We start from the raw sequence: 15,776 nt of genomic DNA, 5'->3' as shown, positions 1-15,776 counted from the left end.
GGTTGATACTCGCACATGTCGTCACACAATTAACGGCCACAAGTGGTGTTTCCATCAGCCTTCTGTCATTCTCCGTTCTCCCTCCATCATCTTTATCTGATGTGAATACTCCAGAATAAGTGGTTTTAGTGGTTTTAGTGGTTTTAGAGGTCTATGTAAGTGCCCTGACTCCAGATCATGGTTTGTCATCTTTACCTTTTGACGTATGGGGACGTCTGCGCTACCCGCCATCTGTCACTCCCTCTCATGGATGCTGAGTGACCCTCCCTCCCCCCCCTCATAAACATTGTTGAGCCTGAGTGGCTTGACCTGGATATGGAGCATTGGTTTTTGTATTTTGCTTCTGAAAAATTAGGTTAAGTTTGTCTCCTTTCCACCAGAAATAGTGTTTATCAATCTGACGTTACTGGAGTTAATTATGGATGACAGGTTGATGAGTGTCCAGCTGATTTCCCTTTCACAGGTATGGTCCAGCTCTTGAACACAGTAGTTGGAAGATACAGTTTGAGTGTCGGTGCACTGAACCGAACACTGGTTTCTGAAAAGCAAATGGCTTTTGGCATCTCAGGCAATGCAAAGAATAAGATGAAGGGGGTTAGTTCTGGTTGCCACTAAGTTCCTCCTGGGTTTGTTCCAATTTGTAAATTGTTGTTCCTTGTAGGTATGTTAAATCCAGCTCACATGATTCTTGGCTTTTTGTCTAACAGGCTGTCTACAGGACCTAAGCTCCTCGGTGTGGAGAGTGCTTCTAATTCCCCAGACCTTCCTGCCCAGCTGTTGTTAGATGCGACATTATACTACACTTTTTTTTTTAGTTGCCTCTGATTGAGTTAAGGTCCTTAAATCACAGTGTCTTTGTCAGTTAACTGTGACTGTTTACTCCGTGCATGTATATTCCAGCAGCAGTTAATCATTAGTAACAATCAGTAAGCTGCTGTAGTAGCTGATGCTTTGGTGTCTGAGTTCACTGATTAAATCACCTCGGAGGTACACTTTTAGACTTTCCTACTGTCTTTAGTTTGATCTCTAATCTCTCAAGAGGGGGTCTTTTTTTTAGAACATGAACTATATGAATTTAAAAGCCGAATGTTACAACACTTAAATTTACGATTAATCCCCAAAGTTTCGTACTGCCTGTGGAGCTATATTTATGGATCATTTTGAGGCCTTCGCCCACAATTTCTGTCCACAAAGTTATTTCCTTTTCTCCATCATTTAACACTTTTCTGTTGTATATTGGCATTGTCTTTGAGGAGAATGAATGAAAACCTGTGTCTAAGTTCTGGCTATGGTAGGGAATCCCAACTAACACAAACTGAACTCTCCTTGGACAGGAGTAATGTTTTCGAGTCAGATTAATTTGTTTTGTGTCTTCTGTATTAGTTTATTGAACATATATTTCAGGAGATGATGGTGACAAAAGGCCGTCTTTCACAGCAGAGACACGTCGGTGTAATCAATAACATTAATCGGACTGCGTTCCATTTAGATTGTCCAGTTCCAGTTCCCACCTATTCTGCATGCTGGCTCACTGGAATGACTCATGCAGAGTTCACATTACGGGATTTTAGCCCAGATTTTCCACTCGGCAACTATTTTGGGAGATCGCCGACAAATGCCCCCAGATCTGAGGCAGTTCGGCGCAGTATGGCGTCGTGTGAACGGTTCAACAACAACGACTGTCGGCTCGACAACAGCAGAAATCACAAATAATGGCCTTTTAGTTTGTGTCTTTTCTGATCATGTTAGGAATTTTTAATATGCTAACGCTTTACTGGGATACTTAATGGAACTGAGCCGCTGTTAATTCCTGTTCTTGTGCTTTTACTCCTATAATGAGTCAGAAAGTGCTTTAAAAAAGATCTATGCAGTTCAGATGTCTTAATACTGAAATGTTCACCAGATGTCTGTGAGAACTATTTCCTTATCTCCTTTTGCCCTCATAATTCTGATCTCCCGTCTAACTGCAAACTGTTTGTTCTCCTGTCGCCTCCTTTTGGCCCCGCTCCTGCCATCTGGTTGTAGATGATGTGCGAGGTGATGCCCACCATCAGCGAGTCTGAAGGGGGAGGCGGCGGCGGTCGTCGGGGCTCCGGCTCCCCGCTGCAGTCGGACTCGGAGGGCCACTTTGAGTCGCTGATGGTGTCCATGCTGGAGGAGAGGGATCGTCTTCTCGACACTCTGAGAGAGACTCAGGAGAATCTGGGCTTGACTCAGGGCAAACTGCATGAAGTTAGCCACGAAAGGGACTCACTGCAGAGACAACTTAACACTGCTCTGCCACAGGTAAGTGAGACAGAAATGGATGATATGATGATGGATGGTTTGTCAGCTGTAGCAGCCGCCCCCAGATTAAGCTGTCCACTACAGAGTTAAAATACCTGCCAACTCTCACCCAAAGGTCACATTTTAAAGCAAGGGTTATATTTCAGAAGTGTTTTTTGTTTGTGTTTGTCAAAGAGTGGCACACATGCACACGGGCCGGTTGGAACATTTTAACATATCAACCCCGGTGTGCATTGAAACATATTTCTGCCATGCACAGCACCATTCCTGCATGACTCCTTGCTGTGTGGTCAGCCAAAGTGTCAGTCTCACTTTTGGATGACAGCTCTTACAGATCTTTGGCTCCCGCAGTAGAGAAAGTGATACCAGAGTCTGGTATGGTTTGTGGAGTTGTATGGCCGACTGATTGCAAAATGCAGTGGGGTGTGCACAGAGGCAGATTAGGCCCCTCCGTGGTCTGCTATAAGCCATTTTACCATTCAGTGAACATTTAAACAAGCGCAGTAGCATCCAATAAATAACTTAATGACCGACCACAGTCGTCTTCAGAGTGGGCACATTTGCTTCTTGTTTTTTTGCTTCAGACAAAGACGAGGAGCAAAAACAGATAGCTTTATTTCTTTCCCTCCAAATGGAGCAACTGTGTAATGTTATTAGGTTTACTTTGCATATAATTTAAATGCAATAATCCCCTTACAGTAATTAGGTTGTCACAGTAGTGCCTCTGTTTTTACTGTCTGCATAACATAATGTGGAGGCAACAGTGATCCCGACTTTGTCCATCTGCTTGCAGGTCCCTGTTATATTAATGACTCTGTGGTCTTATATTTAAAACAAAGGGATCAGGTTCCCAGTTTTTAATGATGCATAAGAGGCTGGTTACCGGTTATGTGTTGTTGTAGTTTTAGTTGAACATGCATCCAGTGTATGAAGTTATGGTGCTGGTTATTTTCAGGGGTTTGTTTCACGTTTTATTAAATGTGTGAGGGAACCGTGAGACGATCACAGCTCAGAATATGACAGATTGCAGATCACCGTGCTGAAAGCAGAGAGGTCTGTACATGGTGAGGGACCACTGCAAATGGAAAGCAGAGCAGATTACACAGTGCTGATAGAACTGATAGAATCACAACCTTCCTAACATCAGATGGTAAGAACTGATGTTAAACACACGTGTGGGATGCCAAGGACTGTCTCTGCAGCTCCGTGTCGTACAGCCAGAAAAACATCATCCAAAGTCTAAACAGTCAGACACTGTTAGGACTCGGACTCTGGTTCAGTTAACACTTAATGCAGTGCCGAATAAATATATGTAAATTGTTGTTTATGGATGTTGAATTGATGGCAGCGTTGGAGGTGAGCTACTTGTTCTTTACATGATACGTGAAGTCAGAAGCTACCAGTTAACAATTAATATAATGATAATAATAATAATGATTATCAATTAACACTGAGGCTACGAGTTACACACACGACTTTATTCTGTCGAACAAACAAAAATGTTTGTTGGAGGAGTTGATCTCCAGTCAGACAAGTCATTAACTGAACCTGGCAAATCAATTCTTGTAAGCTATAGACAATGAATCAAGGATTTATTCAGGCTAAAAGCTAAAGATATTAAAGCTGTAATCCTGTCGACAGAGGGGCATCTACGGGCTTTACACAAGGATGTGCAGTAGCCAGCGACGGGGGTCTGGGGGCGTGATGTAAAAACCCAAATTTGGAGGCTTTCTATTGCCACTATCTTAATTATTGCATATTTTAATTGCTTACCAAATGTAAACATGTCTTCTACTGGCTATTAATGTTGAAAATCCTGCCTATTCCTGATCAGAACTTTTGTAATTAAAAATAATTTTATTTATTTATTGACATTCCACTATGAAGGTTAATGTTTTGTTCTACTAGAAACATAAATGCAGTCTTATTCAATTAAAATAAAGAGGTTATTTTCAGGGCGAACATATTTTAATCCCATTTCTTATCTAGCCTACATATTCTTTTTACATTAAAGTCTTTATAAAATAATGCAGTGAAAAAGCATAATGTAAATAAAGATAGTTCATGAATTAATTCATTCATAAAGCCCATAAATGTCTCTGTGGCATATATGGAAAATGCAGCACTTTCAGTGGACTTAATGCTTACTGTGCAGTCATCACGGTGCTGCCGCCGGTGTTCTCCAAAGTAGCCGGTTTAATATGGATGTCCCTGTCTTTAAAATTACAATCGGTGTCATTTTTAATGTATTTTCTCATCAGTTATTTTGCCAATATTTGTCAAACACTGACAATGTTTCCTACCTTTTTGTTAGGGTTTGAAATCTTAGTCTTGAAGCCAGAATAATAGGCTAATCCACTTCTGTCCTCTACTCTATATGTTCATCTTCTCTTCTTTTTGTTGATCTTAGAAGTATCCGAGGCCTTTAGTCAGACTAAAGTTCATATATATATGCATCGCTGCGTGTGTCTGTATTTGTGCATGCACGCTGCTGTGGTGTGGTCAGCTGATCATCTGGCCGTCTGCCAACCCTCCTGGGATTTGTATCTGGAAGGCAAAAAAAAAATCCAGCTGTTAAAAAAGTAGAAGCACTTTACAAGCTGTAATCTGGTGTTAATACACCAAGTAACACTTTTATTGTCCAATCCAAAACTCCTTTAAGGGTGTCGTCACTTGATATTAATCAATTTGTAGAAATTATTATGTAAGAGAGGAATTTGATAACCTCATTCACATTCAAGATGATATAAATTTGTAGACTTAATTTAATAGTGTATTGAAGACAAAATGGTGGTAGTAACAGCACTTTTCAAGAAGTATTTTCAATTAAACATAATTGGAAAATGTATAAACCAAAGTTGAATATCAAACCACAAGACAATCAGCCTGATGACTGCACTGAGATACAATCCTAAAAACCTTAAGAGAAGGTGTGATTGGTGCCATCTTGTACTGCTGCGTTGGAGAGAGTACAGGTCTTCAGGCTGGAGTAGGTAGGCAAAGGGGAGGTGCAGTTTTCTCCCTCGTTCCCTCCCTCCTGGTGAGAGTACCCTTCGACAGGAATGCACAAACATTCCTGGGCAGCTTGCTCACACGTCAACAGCTTCTTCAAACTCCAACGGTGCCCTGCTGGATGCTGCTTATTTGTTCTTTTTTGTTTTCTTTTCTTTTTGGTGTATGTGTTTCTGTGTGCAGGCCAAATTGGTCCGACACTCCCACAACCAATGTAATCTTGTGGATAGCTCATTGACTCCCAGGTTTAAATGTGTGCACAGATAGATTTAATCCAATTTTAGGGCCCACATGTTGCGGTGAAGTCAGTTTCTGTGCTTCTGTGTCAGCCAAGGCTTGTAATAGTTTCGCTTGAAGTGGGCTTCACTGGGTGTGTGTTTGTGTCTGCTGGCAGTGAATTTCCAGCTGTTTTCTACAACTACTGTAAAGATTGTTGAGGCAGTAAAAGACAAAGAAGTGGTAGTAGTTAGCGACGTGCATAGTGTAGCTTCATTCATGTCTTTTCCACACACACTGTCTAGTAAAACTCAACTGCTGTCCTCCCCTAACTCCTCACTTTGTAGAAAGAGAAAATGTGAAGACCACAGGGCATCATCAGACGCACCAAAGTTTCTCATTTGTCAGTTTAGTAGTCCAATTCAGTGCGAGTTCAGTGGAAGAACTGGTTTGTGCAGAGGGATCAGCATTGAAGATTTGTCGTGTCAATGACGTTTCCACATGTCTCTCATGTAAAAACATTTTATTTTTATCCAACATGTAAATTTAATGGAAAGTTAAATTCAGATTAGTGAGACAGAACAGCTACCACCCCTAACTGATATCATTGATTACCTTTAGTTATTTGATGTGATGTGTCTAATTCCTGAATCCAACCAGTGTGAGAATGATACATAGTTTCAGTTTTCCAACTGGTCTTGTTTGTGTTCACAAAGGCCAGAAATTGTAAACTAAAGTAATTTAGTGGAGATGCTGTTGGATTATTGGTCATACAGTTGGCGAGTAAAAAGACAACAAATCGCTGCCTCTGTATCGCACATCTGGAGCACATATCAGCAGACTTTAGAGGGCTGCGCTTATGTGCATCTCGTAAGACAGCAGGTATGAAATATTTTAATAATGCAGACATTTTAAGGAAGTCTTGCCACAGAAGACAGATACTAATTCACCAGTCACCAAAACGGGAAGAGAAAACACTTACCATGGTGTGCTTCATGTGATTGGTTCAAATGGTGTACACACCAGAAAGGAACCAGTCTAGGGTTCACTGGACAGCGGTCTAAGATCACCAGAGTTTGATCAGAGTTTGAGTCCGACGGCTGGTGTGAACCCTTCATAAGATAATGGGACGTCCTGTGGCGGCGACTGCATAGTCTGACTTGTCTTTCTGTATAGAATTTTCTACCTGACATTCTGCTTAATGTACATCAGTCCAATAACTTCCTGTAAATAAGGGATGTCATGTCCTAGAGACTACTGTTTGAAAAAGGTTCATGTTTATTACTAAAAGGGTCTTCACGGTTGTTAAGACCATAAATCACACTGCCATGCAAAAAGGCAAGGGCCTGTTGCTTCAGGTATCAGTGAGGTGATAAAGTACAGTCGACAGAGGTTAGTTTGAGTAATGTGTGGCTGCTTGTCTCGGTCAAGGCTCCTGTTCTGGTCCCACATTGGTGGATTGAAGTCACATCACTGCCTATCATACACTGCTGGCTGAAAATCCAGCATTACAGACTCCAGTAACAGTGCCAGCAAACTAACCCAATTTCTTAAACAAGGAAAAAATCCTTGTTTATTTTGGAGGGATGCACTCCCAGTATTTCACGTCTAGCTCTTGTGGAGTTTGAATGTACTTATTGTAAGTTGATTTGGATAAAAGCAAATTAACCAAATGAATGTTATCTGTATGTAAACATCCATGAGTTTTAGGGCTTATCAGATACCAAAACACTGGTCTATAGACACAATTTTACAACTTTGTTAAGTAATTTCTTCTCCAGTGAGGTACACAGTAGATGAACGCTCTCACTATAAACAAATCTGTCAGGATTGAGTGCTTGCATGCATTTGATCGCAGTGCTTTGTCTGCAATCTATTTCATTTTAAATGGAAGTGAAGACAGGAACTACTTCAGTCAATGTGCGTAATGAACAGAACTTAACCCCGTATATCTGAAAATGTCCCGTATCCTCCCATCTGGCCTAAACTATTGTGCAAGATGAGAAACTGTTACGTACTGCAAGAAGTGAAAGAGGAAGAAAATAGAGGTAGATACCTCAGTACTGGGGATGTGATTTGGTGTCTTCGTGGCAAAAGTCCAAATTGAATCTTGCTGATGTTGTTATTTATAAACATCATTTGGAAGTTGTTTGTGATATTTTCTTTCTTATTTTGAAGGGACCAATTTACCCCACTGACCAAATTCTATATTCTGGTCAGTGACACAATGGCATGAATTGAGAATGCACAGTGGTAAGACGGAGACAAAGACCCACTTGTTCTACGCAGTGACATGAAAGTGACAGAGTGCAAGTGTTGCCTTTTGCCAACTGTGAGCTGAATTAGAAACTTGAAAGGGAACAGACACGAGGAAGACAGGGAAGCCATGCTCCTGTTCTGTTTGGCCCAATAGCAAACTGCTTTCTGCCGTCCACTTCCTACAAGCTTCGTCAACTTTCTTTAACTGTGCAGGATTTGTTTTTGTGAAGGAGTTGTCTGTAGCGTGTTTGAGGAACTGATGTCCAGAGCTTAGTACAGTTTTATGGCATTCAGCTAGATCAGTATACAGTCTTAATAGGTTTTCATACAGTAGCAGACACAAGGCAATTTAATTTAATTCCACTTTAATCATTACAAAATTACCTTACACAGTTGTGTTAATTGGCGTCCCCTATAGTTCAACATATAGACCCATCGCGTCCGTTCAGTTGGTTTTATTAATGTTACTTTCTCTGCTCGCCCTTAGAAGAAGACACCGTCAGGACTAGGCATGTCTGTAGAGGTGTAACTGAAAACAGCCCAACGTTTTTAGTGTCCACATAAATTTCTAGTGCCTTCAGCTTGGTGCACTTTGTGTATTTTACAGTGAAAGAGCACCTCTTTGTAGCCTGAAGCTGCTAAGATAAGAACTCCTTCACTCTTTCCACTAACTCTTATTGATTTCTTAGATTTTCACAAGGCTGGGTATTGAGAACTTATTCAGAATTGGAAACGGTTCACAATTTATACAAACCAGGAATTTAAGAATTGTGCTTTTTGATGTTCCTTATCCCGTTCCTAAAAGCTGGACCTACTACACTACCTTAAACCCACCTCTGCTGCACACGTGTCAGTTATGATGGTTGTCCAGACTGCAGTGAAGGCTTCTACATACCCTCAGCTCACTGTGGCTGCAGCTTTGTTTGGAGTTGCTCCCTGAAATATGTACAACTGATCCAGATACAAAAAGTGCAGAACAATTTCCTGATCTTTATTTACACCTGTTTTGATACAGTTAAGTAGGCTAACAGCTAGTCCGGGCTAAAGAAACCTGTCGCTACTTCACAATAAAAGCCTCACAAAGATTGCAAAACAGCAAGTAGCAGAGGTTATAAATGGGAGCTTATAAATTGTGGGTGCCATATTGTTAAATGACTCTTCATTTCAGCCCAAATCTGAATAAAGGCAGTTTTTGCTGTTGTTTCGATTAACAGAATATGTTGAGAACCAAAAACTGTTTCGCAAAGTCAGAATTGAGAATGGTTGGGAATGTAAATGTCACCCAACTGAAATACCTGCCATCCTGTCTGAAGGTATTGTTACTGTCGCCTGTCATTATGTAATCTGTCTGTCAACTGTGACAAACGGTGTAAGAGAATGGCGAGCTCATGACGCTCTTCTTCTGTTACACTGAATAGTAGTTAAGCAAACTGCTGAGGTAGTGAAAGAGACTCCAAATTTGCACAATGGTCCTTCTCAGTTGTAAAATGTTGACTGTACACGCGTTACGGGGAGGAGAAGAACAGAGGATGTGTAAACTGTACATTTATGTGTAGTAATGATGTATGTGAGGACCCCACAGGAAGCCATTTCTGTTAAAAATTTAAGCCAGACATCTGAACAGGACACAGTGATCTTCTTAATGGAAGGGACTTGACGTAAAGATGCAAACGAGCATTCGGTCAGCTTCTTTAGATTGACTTTTTCTCCCTGTCTGCGTGTGTTTGGGCAGCAGGCGATGCAGCTCTGAATAGGAGCCATTGTGGTGTCTAATTAGTTTTTGACGGTGAGTCCTCCTCCAGGAGAACAGATGCCCTCTGCACAGTGTCAGATTTCAGCACACGCTATAAGCTTTTAAGAACGGCTAAAGTCATTATGTAGGAGGTAGGCCTATTGGTTCCGATCTCCAAATACAGCACAGTCTGACGATGGTATGGTGGTTGGAAAGAAACAGATTATTCTAAAGCCTATTCATCAGCTGCCATGCACTGAATCCATAAAGTGTACTGGTACTGGTAAAACAAAATGTTGAATAAATTAGTATTGTGCAGGTTTGAACATTAGACTGCCAATGTGTTGTGTAGAACAGCTGCGGTCCAATGGACTACCAGTGCCAGCAGCAGTTTACAGGGTAGATTATTTCCATTAACGAATGATTTGTCCATCATTTTCTCAATTAATCCATTAGTTGCTTGGTTCATGTTGATCACTGTTTCCCAAAAACCCAATATGACATACTCAAACAGCTTGTGTTGTCCACAACCCAAATACGTAAAATGTACAGGGCAAAAGAAACCAGAAAAAGCTTTTTGTCCACTCCAAATAATTTATAGATAAAAAAAGGTTATTTTATAATTGACAACTTGCGGATTAATCGACTAATTCTTGCAGCTCTACAGCAGGGAGGGTAGACATGACATGGTATGGAATGATGATGAATGTTAACATGTCCACTTAATCACATTTACCCTTATCAAGTATGCTGCATTTAGGAGTTTGTGTTACATTCCTGTCCTTACTATTGACATAACAGAGAGGAGTCTGACCGTTTCCTGATCTCCTTCCCTTCTGCAGCGTTTCCAGAGCCGCAGTGAAGTCTGTTCCTCTCCTGCAGTGTTTCTAACTCATCTGCCAACAAATAAAAGGCGTTGTCAAAAGATATTTTTTGCCCATATTAAGTTCTGCTTGCACATATCAGAATTAAGAGCCGAACAATAATTATCTTAGTTCTGCTCCTTTCCTTGGATTTAATTGCTACCGTCTAACTAAAATTAGTGTATTTTTCTGTTTTATAGTACAAACACATAATATTAAATATGGAACAAACTAGATTTACATTTTCTTTTGAAATTGGAAATCTGTTTAAAATGAACAGCTAATGTCTCCATACAATATCTGTATGTTATATTGTATTCAAACTACATTCAACAGAGGAAAAAAACTTATTACTGTATTGAATATTGACTCTTAGATGCCATTCCTGTACTCACTCCCAATCAGGCTCATTTCTTTATTGTTTTCTAATACCGTAATGAGTCTCTTGTCTTGGTGTGAAGGTACAGAGGTGCTGGGATGTTCTTCCCGGCTGAGGTTGGATGCAGAAAACTACGGCGCAGAGTACAGTTATCCCTGAAAAGCTTTAGCGTGTTCCTCTGTGTTTTGGTACACTGTTCCTTTAATAGGTTGGCACACATATTCGTGTACCCCCCCCTTAATCCCCTCCCCTGTTCGAAGGCTTACAGAGCAGCTCAGTCCACTTCTAACCAGCATGTCGCTCATCTACACTTGCTGAGCCGTACGCCAGTTTCCCCTGCTGCAGGGAGAAATAGGATCAGGCTTGAATGCCCATGGCTGCGTTTGCATGTGTACGAGCTTATGATTCTACTGTATTCAATCTGCATATTTAGGATTTATGTATATTTGGGGATTAAACTGTTAAATGTATTGAGCAAACGAACACTCAAATTTGAAGCTTGATGTCTTTACTCGTCTCGACTCCTTCAAAAGCACACAGCATGATTGAGGAAGACAATATAATAAGGGTGGTGTTTATTTCTGGCCTGTTGTATTAAATTGTTCCATATTTATCTACATTTTATTATCTTTATGTTTATATGGTGGCTGTATTATCCCATATATGTAAGTGGCTGCATCATTTAGTAAGACTGTGTCTAATATTATAGTACTTTGTGCATGTGCAGTTTTTTTTAACCATGTAGCGCACTAATGTTCTTTTGGGAAGTTATTGCTCTTATTCAGTATAATGAATACAATCATTTTAGAGCAGTAAATAAAAGTCTGCAGCAACGGTGCTGTGGATAATTTATAACGTTTAATAACTAATTTCTTTGCATCGAGGCCCTGGGTTTGATAGCCAGTGAGCCTTTTTTGTGTGCTTCACTATGGGTTGATTAACGGCACTAAATCCTTCAACCGCACTTCCAGCATAAAAGTCTGCAAGCACCAAATGGTCCTATTTGTTTCTACTAAATATGATTGTGGCTATGTTCAGGAACATTAGGGAGACAGAGGAGGGTCGTAAATGGCGGATGGAGGCATAGAGAAAGCTTAAGGTTGCTGTACAACTCAACCTCAGCGTCTGCTCTGGAATGTAGGAAGTAAGCCACTCTGTAATTAGCCCTGGGCCCGCCTCTTACGCTCTCTGATTGGCCAGCAGACAGTGGAGCCCTTGGTCGTAGCCAATAGGAAACTCCCACTTACTCCTTTAGAGTCTGTGCCAGTCGCTGGAAAAGCTCAGAGGCTGGAGTGAAGAGAAGAGAGAATAGTTGTGGTAGTGACTGAAAAGAACGATCAGTTCCAGCAACACCCCCCCCGGCCCTACACACACACACACACACACACACACACACACACACACAACACACACACACACACACACACACACACACACACACACACACACACACCTCCCACCCTCGGAAACGTTGCAAGAAGGCCTCGCCACTCAGGGTGCCTGTGCTAGTTTTCGAAGGGCAAAAAATCAGGATGGCACATTCTTTAGGTCCAACCATGCATGTAATCCCTAAAAGCAAGTGTGTGTGTGTGTGTGTGTGTGTGTGTGTGTGTGTGTGTGTGTGTGTGTGTGTGTGTGTGTGTGTGTGTGTGTGTGTGTGTGTGTGTGTGTGTGTGTGTGTGTGTGTGTGTGTGTGTGTGTGTGTGTGTGTACAACTGCATTTGTTTGAAGGGAACCTTTAGAAAGATGTGAGTAATGTGAGGTCTGTTCTGAGAGTGGAGTGGCAGTATATTGAATTCCCAGATTTCTGACCAACTTATCTTTCTTTTCTCTTCTTCCAGTTTGTGTGTTACTGTATATTTTCTACTGTCTGATATTGTCCTCAGGACCGAATCGAAAATAACATTATAATAATAATAATAAATAATATATAAAATAACAGCTAATGGTAAAGGGAAAAGGAGTAAAAGCAGAGTAACACTGACGCAGAGGAAAGCGACTGGTATCTTTACCCAAGCAGTGAACAACTCTTGAAGCAACATGAGCTTCAAAGTCTGATCTGGTCTGGACCAGTAAACAATGCTAATGATGCTAAACTTGCTATATTTATCATCCCATATTGCTGAAAATGTCCTATTTTAAACCCCAACCTGCTCTTGTTTGAGGATGCGATTAGAGTAGGTGGAGAGCAGCAACCTTTAGTATATTGTACGGGTTGTTACTAGGATCAGATAAAGCCGGTAGCCATGGTGGCAGAGTTACAGCTGGCCATTCAAAAAACAGAACACATACGCTGCTTGCTGTCTCACTGTACCTTTTTAGCAACAGATGTTAGACTGCTGCAGTGGATTTAGAGAACTTTTAAATATGCTAGCTCTCTGCCTCCACATCACCATCAGTTTTTTTTTTTTAATCGTTGTCAAGCACAGAAAGAGCCGAAAGAGAAAACTGAGCTTAGTAAGTAGCGGTTACATGTTACTGTATTTGCACATTTCTATTCTAGGAGTTTGCTGCACTAACAAAGGAGGTGAACGTGTGCCGGGAGCAGCTTCTGGAGAAGGAGGAGGAGATTGCAGAGCTGAAGGCGGAGAGAAACAACACGCGGGTTAGTATAATGTGCTGCTTCTCACACGCACACACACACACACACACATTGTCAATCTTTTAGGACAAACAGTCTCTCAACAAAGTAGTATTACACATCCACTTTCCACCATTGATGAAGAAAGTTAAGTTGCACCCTCATCTGTAAAATCCCTGTCAAATTCCTGTGTGATTCTGTTTTGGATATAGATGGTTGTCATAACACTGGTTGACAAATCAGCTTCTATCCTATAATCCAAACCATTGTCACAAGTTGTGGGCGTTGCAAATTGCACAATCATTAAAATATTTCAACCACTGACAATAAATTTCATTACAGACAGCTGTTTGTGCTGAGACCATACCTCCATGAGTGTGTTATCAGTCTGTACTGTCTCTGACCTGTTTACTCAGAATGGTGTAGTGAAAAGTGTTGGTTTGTCATGCAAGGCTAGTAATTGGAAAGTATTACTTATAGTTGGACATGGATTCAGCAGAGGATTAAACAGAGGAGAAGGTGGAGAAAACTTAAATTTAAAGAATGGAAACATTTTATATTGCATCAACCTACCTGAACACACCTCAGGTTTATGAATGCAGAAATAACATGTTTACAGCAATGCAACAGAACTAAACTAATCACAGTTTCCCCAAAGCACCAATAGAAACAACAGTTGTATGGTCGTTTATTGTGGTTGGAGAGGTTTCTCTGCACCACACATTCTTTACTTTGTCGCAAATGTGCATTTGCAGTTTTATCCTGATGGGTTTCTAACCTGCCAACACTGTCACTTTTGTGTGTCTAGCTCCTGTTGGAGCACTTGGAGTGCCTGGTGTCTCGCCATGAGCGTAGTCTGAGGATGACAGTGGTGAAGAGACAGGCTCAGTCTCCAGCAGGAGTCTCAAGTGAAGTGGAGGTCCTCAAAGCCCTTAAGTCACTTTTTGAACACCACAAAGCCCTCGATGAGAAGGTACGGCTGTGTGTCAGTGCTTGAAATGAGTGAATGAAGTGTGTGTGTGTGTGTGTAAATGTATATGTGTACTTGTTAACATATGCATTACAGATATTGGGATGGGGGAGAAGTTGGAACAGGTTTGTTTACATCTGTGTCACATATTTTCTAGGTGAGGGAGCGACTACGCGTTGCCTTGGAAAGATGCAGCGCGTTGGAGGAACAGCTCACCATCTCGCACAAAGAAGTAAGCAAACATAAAATGAAAATAACTGAAGAGAAAAAAAATGAATTGCAACCTCCAACTCCATACAACAATATCAATAAACCAGTTTACACTGCATTCACAGGATGTAGGATTATTACCTGAAACAACTTGATTAGCCTAAAGTAGTAGTACAATTTTTATTCTCAGCTTTTTTCATGCTTAGCTAATGTGCACCTGATGAAAGATACATTTAGGCTTAAATTTAACACCAAACTGAACATTGCCAACTCAACTGTGGAAAAAAATACAAAACAGATGGTTCCCACCGTTGTCTGTCTCTGTTACTGGGGCAGAATTTGTGCGTACGTGTATACTGGGAAGCTCAACAGAGTACGACCTGGTTGCCCCCATTTTTTAATTCTTTCAATAAAACAGGGTTATTGGTAGATTATATTTGAAACAGCAAGTCAAATATTCCAAATGCACTGATGTAAGGATTTTATTCAGGGTGTTGTTGTTGACAGGAATCTAAAGTGAATGTTTATTATCATGCGTTAGTGAAATGCAGGGACCCAAACTGATTGCATGCAAGATGTAGGAATGAAGAATGTGCTCCTTTGATTTATCTGTGCTTACACAAACTGATTGGAGAGACGGTCTGACATGTAGTTTTAATAAGCAGCTCTAGCTATGCTGTTATCTTGAAGCGCCATTCTACCGGACAGTACGTTCTGGCTGCGACAGCGCCGCCAGAGCTGATCGCAGCCGTTCTAATTCCTGTGATTCCTTTAGAAGCGACGCAGCGTGTTTTAGAAGCATCCCAGAAGCGCCTCTCCGCTCTGCTCCATGGAGAATACAAGCAACACCCTGTGCAGACTCCCAATCATAGGAAAACAGACTAAAGGGGAACAATTTAACTATGTAAAGTTAACTAGTTAGCCACTAGTTAGCAAAGTTAACAAAGTCTGGCAGGTTAAACACTCGTCTATAGAAACTCTCTGGTGGGGCATGAAGAAGCGTGGAGGATGGACCAGAACAGCGGCACAGACATGACGTCAGAGTGGGCCTGCTAGAATCAATGCCTTATACTAGATAATAGATATTCTAAAGAGGTTTTTACATCAGGAGGCGCTGGCAAACAAATTGACTCCCTTTTTAAAAACAAGTGATCAACAGATCAACTTAGCGTTTCTCCTGATGGCTCTGAATTGTACTTTGTTCCAGTCCTTATACATACATTGAGTAGTAATTTAACCCTGAATCTAAGAGAGATTCACCACTCTTA

At 41.0% G+C, this 15,776-nt stretch overlaps 1 protein-coding gene across 21 annotated transcripts in view; it reads left to right on the top strand.

The window, feature by feature from the left end:
- Positions 1 to 15,776, top strand: part of ppfia1 (PTPRF interacting protein alpha 1) — a 41,626-nt gene that overhangs the window by 2,166 nt on the left and 23,684 nt on the right. For all 21 annotated transcript variants that reach the window (XM_051378689.1, XM_051378708.1, XM_051378697.1 and 18 more), the window contains exons 2-5: positions 2,026 to 2,286; positions 13,251 to 13,352; positions 14,137 to 14,301; positions 14,456 to 14,530. In XM_051378689.1, the coding sequence (XP_051234649.1) occupies positions 2,026 to 2,286; positions 13,251 to 13,352; positions 14,137 to 14,301; positions 14,456 to 14,530 (603 nt within the window). The remainder of the gene's footprint in view (positions 1 to 2,025; positions 2,287 to 13,250; positions 13,353 to 14,136; positions 14,302 to 14,455; positions 14,531 to 15,776) is intronic.

Source organism: Dicentrarchus labrax, unplaced genomic scaffold (assembly GCF_905237075.1).
Source record: "Dicentrarchus labrax unplaced genomic scaffold, dlabrax2021, whole genome shotgun sequence".
NCBI lineage: Eukaryota > Metazoa > Chordata > Actinopteri > Moronidae > Dicentrarchus > Dicentrarchus labrax.
Note: the sequence above shows the minus strand (reverse complement) of the source record. Positions and strands in the feature narration are given on the sequence as shown.